This window comes from Rhinopithecus bieti, unplaced genomic scaffold (genome assembly GCF_001698545.2).
Source record: "Rhinopithecus bieti isolate Rb0 unplaced genomic scaffold, ASM169854v2 scaffold_12151, whole genome shotgun sequence".
Classification (NCBI taxonomy): Eukaryota; Metazoa; Chordata; class Mammalia; order Primates; family Cercopithecidae; genus Rhinopithecus; species Rhinopithecus bieti.
This window is the reverse complement of record NW_016807233.1, coordinates 3,196,850-3,205,876: the sequence shown is the minus strand read 5'-3', so window position 1 is coordinate 3,205,876 and position 9,027 is coordinate 3,196,850. Positions and strand designations below refer to the sequence as shown.

At 40.9% G+C, this 9,027-nt stretch overlaps 1 protein-coding gene across 1 annotated transcript in view; it reads right to left on the bottom strand.

Annotated features, from left to right (window-relative positions):
• Positions 1 to 4,149: 4,149 nt before the first annotated feature.
• LOC108535018 (uncharacterized) overlaps positions 4,150 to 9,027 on the bottom strand; it is an 8,463-nt gene continuing 3,585 nt past the window's right edge. Inside the window, exons 2-3 of the mRNA XM_017880686.1 lie at positions 8,609 to 9,026; positions 4,150 to 4,382 (exon numbers count right to left, since the gene is read on the bottom strand). Of these exons, the coding sequence (XP_017736175.1) occupies positions 4,289 to 4,382; positions 8,609 to 9,026 (512 nt within the window). The 3' untranslated portion in view covers positions 4,150 to 4,288. The remainder of the gene's footprint in view (positions 4,383 to 8,608; position 9,027) is intronic.

The window sequence follows — 9,027 nt, the reverse complement described above, 5'->3', positions numbered from 1 at the left end:
CGGGGGGCGGGGGGCGGGTGATGATGGAGGGGCATGGAGGGAGTGTTGTTCTTAGAAACTGGGAGAGGCGACAAACTCAGCATCCTCTCTGCCTCATCTCCTTCATTCCAGGCTTCAAGACCATTGCACCAAAAGCTCTGGCCATCTTTGAAGACTGCAGCTGAGCTTCCAGTGCTGCTCCCCGGACGGACCTTCTCCCCATCCCTGTCTGTGTCTACACTTAAACAGGGGCGGAGGTGACTTATTGGGTCCCAGACCTCACCTTCCTCCACTTGTTGGCCTGAGGACAGTGCCTTCTGAGGCTCTTTCATGGCCCTGGATGACCAGGCATGGGAGGAAAAGGTGTCAGAAATGATGGAAGATGGAAAGGACTGTGAGATTGGACAGGAGTCAGGTGGCAAGGGTGCAGACCCTGGTGCTAAGGACCTCACTGTTGTTTCTAGCACTCTGTGGAGAGCTCACAACCTGTCAGTGGCTGTCAGTCACACTGCAAACAGATCCTTCTTGGTGGAAGGTTTTGGGGGGACTCTGAGAATGACCCGGAGCTGACCCCTGGTGACTGGAGGTCATAAGCCAAGGTTGGCCTGTTAGTCCGGGCCATACTTTCCCAGCCTCTGCATGCAGGTCCCTTCCTCTCCTGTGCTCTCTGGGCCTAGTTTGGGGTTGCCTATTGTCCTGGGATCCTCCACCTGCTTTCCTTCTGCAGAATCCCTCCAACAAAGTCAGAAACCCACTTCTACAGGCCTCAAGAAGTGGTTGAGGTCATACAGAGAACCAGGACAACTATTGGTTGCAAAAAGGGACTCTGAACTCCTGACCTAATTTTTCAGGCCAGTGTTCCCTTTACACCTATCCTGGTTGGGGATTCTGGAAGGAGAGTGATTTTCACTCCATCCCACCCAGTTCTATAAGGTTTCATCACTTCTCCTGTTCCCTAATGGAAAGCACCAACCACAAGGAAAAAATGGCTCTTTGGAATTTTCACTTGGAAACAGTCAAGGCTGGTAATCAGAATATTTAGAATAGAGAAATTCAGAATGCGAATCACCGGTTTGCAGCTCACACCAAGGCCTGGGTTGGGGGGTGAGGGGCAGGTCGAGGAGTGCAGGGGAAAATACAGAAAACTATTTCCTCTCTTTTCACTCTTTTTCCCAAAGCTCAGCAGACACGACTCCTTCATCCTCCTCTCTTGCATTAGTGCTCCTTCTAATTGTCACTGAAGATCTGTCTAAGGTGCATCTCTGTAGAAGGGAAGAATGTGATTTTGCAATCCACAGTTCTAATTGTTGGGAAAACTGTTATTTCATAAAAATGAAGGAAAAGAAAATTAATTGCGTTGAACAAGAGAAGAGGTGCTCAGTAAATGCTATGATTTGTGTAAGGAACTGTGCATTCCAGTCATAGTCGTGGAAAATGTGTTTTGTGAGTTTCTTAAAACTACGACTCTGATGAAAATTCATATAAAGATCTTATTTCTGTGTGTTGTCGGTTTGCTCTTCCCATCTCAGGCTTTTTCGTTTGGGCATACTTATGGAAAACACACAGAGCGCCTTCAAATTTAAACAATCAAATACTGTCATGATGTCATAAAACTATTGCAGTGACCGTTTAAATATTGGCACAATATGTCTGGCTGGTCCAAAATGTCACCATCATCAAAGCACAGACTGATAGATTGATAAATACTCAAATGTTAAGACATTAACGATTTCCTCAAATCTCTCCATTGGGGTTTGGTCCCCAAGATTGTTTTCAGAAAGGAAACATGTGAACATATTTTAAAAGAAATGGACAGCCGAGCCTAGTTTACTTCTGGCATACATGCACACTAGGTCTGACTTTAGCCACGGAGCAAGTGAAATTCACACTGGTAACAGGGATTATTCCTGGGCCTCCTGCTTTTAAAGTTCTCCTTTCTCTTGTTTCCCTCATTTCTCACCTCCTACAAATGGTGCAGGGGACAGGGAGCCCGAGATTTTATTTGCTATACCTTCATGCAAAGCAATTTGATTTGTTTAGTTTTGTTTTGTTCCTCTCTAAAGGGTAAAGATGCTCCAAATTTGTGGCAGGACTGTGTTTCTTTATGCCCCAACAATCATGAGACAGCCTGGGAGACTGAAATTCTCTCACCCTGTCCCCTACCCCCGCTAGGGGAAAAAATGCTAGACAGAGCTGGGTTTGTTCAGGAGCTGGGGCGGAGCAATGCCTGGAGAGAATTCCCCTTTTCTGGGGCTGTTTGATGTTTGAATTTTGAAGATTTGTATCAAAAGCAAGAAAAGCAGTGTTATGGGAAGGTAGGTTAAGGCTCTTGCTCTGCTTTTAAGCAAATGCTTCAAAACAAATCCTGATTGAGGTGGCTGGACCTGGACCACCTCCTTTATCACTACTGTATGGCCTGCCTGAACTTGGGGTATCTTCTTTTAGATTTAGGGTGGGCTAAGAGTGAAACCAACTTCCAAGTTTCTCTTATTTTCCTCAAAACAACAAGGAAGGCACAGGCCCCAAATTATTCATTCAGCATCCTGACAAATAATCAGAGGAGATAAAAATTGGAGCCTATCACTGCTGATAAAACTTCTCTAAAAAAAAACCACAACAAAAGAACTAAGACATTTCTTCAAAGAGAGGGACAAAATTATTTTTGAAAAATCAAATGACAGAGAATCGTAGTGGGGAACCTTGCAAATCAGCAACGTGAAGCTGGTAAATCTCACTTCCTATCCCCTCTTAGTGAATGTTTATATTAGCAGCACTAAGAAGAGCTTGGTTGTGTGTTACACTGGCATGGAAATCAGATGGCTGAAGGTTGTCACTCATGTACTCATGTATTTTAGTCTTCCAACCTATCTCAGTCTTTACTGGCAGGCAAAACAGAAAAAAACAAAGAGAGAGAGAGAGAGAAACAGAGAGAGATACAGAGAGAGAGAGAGAGACTCATGTGGCAATCAGACTTTTAAATATATTGATTGGCTTAGTAGACTGAAGGAGTGTATTTCATAAAGCCAAGAGTATGTGAATACGGAAGTAAGTTGGCCTAAACAAAAACAATGGCCACAACAGCAAAAGACTCCCAATGTACTGTGCTTGGGAACCTTTGAACGTGTCATAGGCAACTCTAGATATTTAGACCAGGACATGCTGGGAATGCAGCTACCGAGACAGCTGTGTGCCATGTTTGTGAGGGTGACCATGATTTGCCTTCTGTCCACTGCTTTTAGCAGGAAAACTGGTGGTGTGGCAAGGGGGAGGTTCTACTTCAGAACAGAAGTATCTAGAATTGGTGTTGCTAAGTAAAAGTGACTGGGGTAAAGGCACAAGGGAGAAAAGATCGGAGCATGAGCATCCTGCATTCAGTAATAAACACCATTTCCCATCGGAGGGGTCTGTGTTGAAAGGCGCCCAGGTAGTTATGGCTTTGAAACAGAGAGGAAATGATGTCTCCATAGCAGATTTATCTGCTAGGCAAAAGTAGAACCCCTTGCCTATTCGATGTCAATATATTAATGTGTCAGATACATTGTAAAAAATTATTACATGGTTTTTGAAAAGGGAAATGTGCAAGAAGCCAGGGAAATTTAAAGGAGGTGATTTTTTTTTTTTTTTTTTTTTTGAGAGTTTGTGAGCAAAAAAGGAAAGGGAGCAAAAAAATCACACAGAGGGTGTGTACTTAACTTTGTATTTTGCCACACATTGTTTTCATTTACAGCTATGTCTGACAAATGAGCAGGTTTGACATCACTGATAAGTGCAACCCTGTCTAGGGCCTACGAGAAAACCAGGGGGCTCGGCTCCACTGGAGCCTCTGCCCATGCATTTGTTTAGGGAAGAGGAGTTGAATATAAATTTTTCTTAGTAAAATTATCTGCCAGAGAAACAATGAAGCATGAAAAAGTACTATTTAGAATGTGCATGCATATATATGCTTTTAAAATGCTAATTGTTGCATTCTGGGAAGCTTTCCATTATATATATGCATATATATGTATCTTTGTAATTTCAGTGAATTTTTAAAACTAGTATGGCAGGTTGAAACCATCGCACCTGTTCTCTTGCACACACCATAAATCGAAAAGCAGGAGTGTGCTTTTCTACGGGTCTCTATGAAACCCCCAGACAAGAGGCATAGTTAATTACTATGGAAGTTATACATTTAATAGCCTTCTTCTCTAACACAGTAATTTTTATTTAAAAAGGAGACTAAACAGAAGTCAGGGGTAGGTGGTTCTCCATGACTGCAAATAATAATGATTTTTTTTTTTTTTTTTAATGTACAGCTCTCACACAAATTTCATTTTGTGAACACACTGGTAAGTACACGATGCTGGGGCTTCCAAAATGTGGCGTATCCCACTGATGGCTCCAACTTGCGAGTGGGCTCAGTTCTGTAATTGGAATGAAAGGAATTTTAACACTATTTAGACAAAGACTCAAACGCAGCATAAAGGGGAAAGCTAGATTTCCTCATATGATTTTTTTTTTTAAATTTAGAGACTTATTTGTAATGAACAGCACTTATTCGGGATTTAGGAGTTCTTTGTAAAAAAACAAAAAACAAAACAAAAAAACAACCAAAAAAAATGTATTTGTGTGCCACTCCCACTATATACTTCAAAGTTTTCAGTAATTGTTATTTCCAAAAATGCCTTTTACTAGGAGTTAACCTTCTCTTACAGCCAGCCGCTCAAACCTCATTTTTGCCAGCACCTCTGCACTTGCTTTTCTAAGGTTTATTATATTCAACCGCCTTGTAAATTCCTACCAAAATGCTTAATTCTACGCAACTGTATTTTTCTCCCAATCCAGGCCTCATTCGTCATAAGGCAACTGCAATAACTACATCCAGAATATCACTCTTATTTTGAGAATGTGTTTGCCTAAAATCTTTCATCAGATGCTGAGATTTTTATAAAAGCGTTCTCTCCATTTCTGCTTCTTCAGAGTTTGTGTATCTCTTAGTTGTGATTGGGGGGGAAAAAAAAGGAAAGAAATATCTGGAGTCAAGAACACTGACTTGAAGCTCATGAGGGAAGGTTTACTAGTAAGACTTTTGATAAGCAAAATTAAGTGTGGATTCAGGAGCCTATCTAAACTAGCACATAAAAGAAGGTCAAAATGTCGAGGTTATACACTGTCTTCATGTTCTGTGAAAAATAGGCAGGAAGGCCAGATGATAAACTGGCCAGAACTTAGCAGCACCAAACACAACCTGTTTTCTTCAAAATAAGTCTTTCAGTCAGACTTGCAATATTATCTTTTTTTAAGAACTGCAAAAAACAAAACAAAAGCCATCGTGTTTGGCTCTATTTTCAAAACAGTGCTGGCTTTGTCTAACATTCTATTAGTGTGCTAGGGGAAGTTGACTAAGAGTGCAAACTGCATGAATTTGTAACATTAGTTTCATGAATTTGTGTCATTTAAAAATAGGTCAATGCTTAGGAGTCCTGCTAGTGAAGGTAGTTTTGAGTCTTTCCAAGTGATCTTTAAGTCAGTTCCCATACACAGCCTTTTTTGGGGTAAATACCAATAAATGAAAACCCAGCCTATATTCCACGCAGGTATTATTTTCTGCTTTTATTTCTGGGGATAGCATGATCTGAAATCATTACTAGCTCATCTAAGTAGAGAAGTTCTCCACTGAATATTCATGGCGAAATATGATTTGGTAACACAGTTTAAACCAGATACGTACTTGGAACTATGGAAGTAAGGAGTAGATTTTCTTTTTCCTATTTAAGACAAATGACCTTCAATGTTAAAGAGAAAAGCAAAACAAAACAAACAACTTTGATTTGTGTAAAGTGTTTATGTTAAATCTTGTCCGGCCTTGCTAACAAGAAAATCACGGTGTGTAAGAGAAGGAGGAAAAATAATCAACTTTAGTGAAAAGGCAAGCGCTGTTTCTCTTTACCATTAAATGCCTATGTGCCCAAGCCACTTCTGAGGTGCCATATTTGTCCGGTTCCTCTGTCTTTGGATGGGCTTGCTTCTGATCAGAAGCGTAGGGCCATGTTCAGGAAGCCTAGTTCCACTGTTTTTTGTTTTGTTTTGTTTTCCCACCAAGGGCAATTAAGGCTCAACTCATTTGAAAACTGAAAACTTTGGGGAGAAAAAAAATGAGGTCATAATTTACATCTATATTAAATATTGCTAATCAATATATGGGGCCAGCCTCCTCACCTCAAAAAACAGCCTATAATTTCACCCTGAATTACTGCCTCCCTATTCCTCCATGAATCCTTCCACTGGAGAAAAGGATGCATTTTACACTTTTAACGAGGTTGTTGGGCCCAGTTAAACTGTACACTAAGAAACTGAGTACAGAATCAAAAAAAAATGCCGTTTATTATTGTAGATTATTCTTTTTCTTGATATAACCAGAATTGAAAATGAAAGAAAAGCACATAGGAACATCACGCGTGGTTAGTTAGTAACTCAAGATATAAAACAATTTTGCACAGCAAAATATGTAAAAGAAAAGTAACTGACAAGATTTTTTTATATTTATTGTGGTAAGATTTACTTTTCATTTCTTTTTAAAGACAGGATGTCAGTCCCTGAAAATAACATTTACTGATTATTGCCTTTAAAACTGTGGATTTTTTTTTAAGTTACAGAAAATCCAGTTCTGCACCACAATACAACTGTAAAAAAATCTGCATCATCTTAAAACTGTGCAGTAATGCCATTTTTATAACTGCATAAATTTTATTAGCGTTCTAAACAGTTTTGCAATTTTTTTTTTGTATTATATGCTTGCAGGTTATATCTTAGTGCAATTCAGTCCCAAATACTTTAATTTTGAAAAAAAAAAAAACAACATACATTTCTGAATGTAAAATACCCCTACAGATATAAACAGGGGCGTTTCCCCTTTTAATACTTTGGTTTTCAATACAGTCAGTGGTATAGCAAAGACTACACATACCCAACTTATATTTAAGTTGCAAGCACATGCTGTATAAGCTACTTTTTTTAAACAGTCCCCTTGCAAACTCTACCCCCCTTAACATCACAACAGTAAACAATTTAGTGCATCAATCTTTTAAAAAATCTACAGCTAAACAGACCTAACTCTTTCAAATTTATCTATAACATTCCTTTATCTGTAGCATACATTTTAACTGGGCTAACAGATTATAAAAACTAGAATTAAATTATATACTAGAAACCCATAGCATTCCACATTTGACAATGACCAAAAGCCAAAAAATATAAAATAAAATAAAACAAACCAAAATAATGGGGCAGATTTCTCTTTTTAAAAAATAAACTTTAGACTGCTTTTCGGCAATAGCACAATTTTAGTCCCCAAAATGGGGTGTCATTCTTATTAAAAAGAAAACATTAAGAGTTCTTCAATGTTTGCCGGGTTAAATTTGTAACCCATTCTGGTATCTTTCACAAGGAATGCCTTCAGTGCATTGGGAGGTTGAAGTTCTGAGTAACTCAAAGCAGTTTTGGAGCAGATGCAAAATTTCATGGGAAGAAGGCTCTACGGTTGCACTTTTTTGTTCTGAACTCAAAAAAGTCATGAGGCAATAAAACAAAAGTATGAATGCCATGCTATAAGTCTTCGAACGTCCATTTCCAAGCCAAAAAGAAAAAAAAGGAAAAAATAATTATACCATACATGTCCAGCATGCAGGCTTTTTTTTTTTATTAATATAATGTCTCTTTTCCATAAAGTCTTTGAAACAGAAATAGTTCATTGTTGCTAAGACAAAGTAGCAAGCATAATAATGCATGAGATGAGAATGAGTTTTTTTAATGGCAGACTAAACTCTCAGATTTGGCATCACAAGGCCAAAACTCACAAGTCACACCCAGAAGGTTGATGCAGGCTTGATTGTGGAAGGTTCATGAGGATTTTTTTTCTCTATTTTAGCATAACAATGCTAAAAATAAAACCCGATGGAACTCGGCACGCTGCAAGTCTATAACATTTCACATTTTTTTTTCCTTTGCAAGCTCAATCTCACATGAAGAACTCAGGAGAAGAAAAAAAAAACTTTGCTTTTTTTTTTCTTTCATCTCGGAAGAGATGGTTTGAGAGGGAGTGAGGGTGGAGGTTGGAAAAAAGGTGGGCAACACAGCAAGCTCCAAAAGTAAAATAAAAAAAAAAAAACCAAACAAAATAAAACACACACACACACACAGAAAATGAACACCAGTTCATGAACTGAAGGGGAAGAAGGAAAAAAAAATATGTGAATGATGCAGGCTTCAAAGGTGAGCAACGTTTCACATGAAGAACTCTGCTGAGATCTTTGAACATTGTGCAAGTCCGGGGGTTGGGGGGGGTGTAAAAAAAAAAAACTAGCAAGTTATGGAGAATTTCAGATTGGCAATCCATGAGCCAGACACCCATTCCCTCCCCAGTTTAAAACAGCCACCACCACCACAAACTCAAGCAGGGTGTGGGGTGTGTGTGTGTGTGTTTGGTGTGTGCATGCGTGTTTGTGTGTCTGTAGGGGCCAAGGGGCCAAACTCGGTGGGGTGGGGTGAGGTGGTGGCGAGCATGGCTCTGGAACTAGCAAGCCCACACCCGAGTCGGACCCCCGCGGAGCACTTATCAGGGTGGCTAGCTGGGATCGCGTGTCAGACTCACATGAAAAACTCGGGAGAGGACGGGTTGTCGCTGCTCGAGCCGTTTTCTCGGAAGCCGCTGCTCACCAACTTCTCGTATTTCTCCTTGTACGCGTCCCTCTCGCGCACCAGCCTGGAGATCTCCTGCTTGAGGTGGTCGACTTGCTGCAGCAGCTGGTTCTTCTCCGACTCCAGGACGTGTCTCTGCTGCACCCTCTTGAAGCGGCAGGACTGGGCATAGCCGCGGTTTTTCAGGGTCCGCCTCTTCTGCTTCAGCCGGATCACCTCCTCCTTGCTGACCCCGCGCAGCTGCCGGTTCAGCTCGCGCACGGACATGGTCACCAGCTGCTCGTCGGAGAAGCGGTCGTCGAAGTGCAGGCCGCCGGCGGCGTGGTGCGGGTGCAGGGCGCCCCCCGCCCCCGCCGCGCCCCCTCCGCCGCC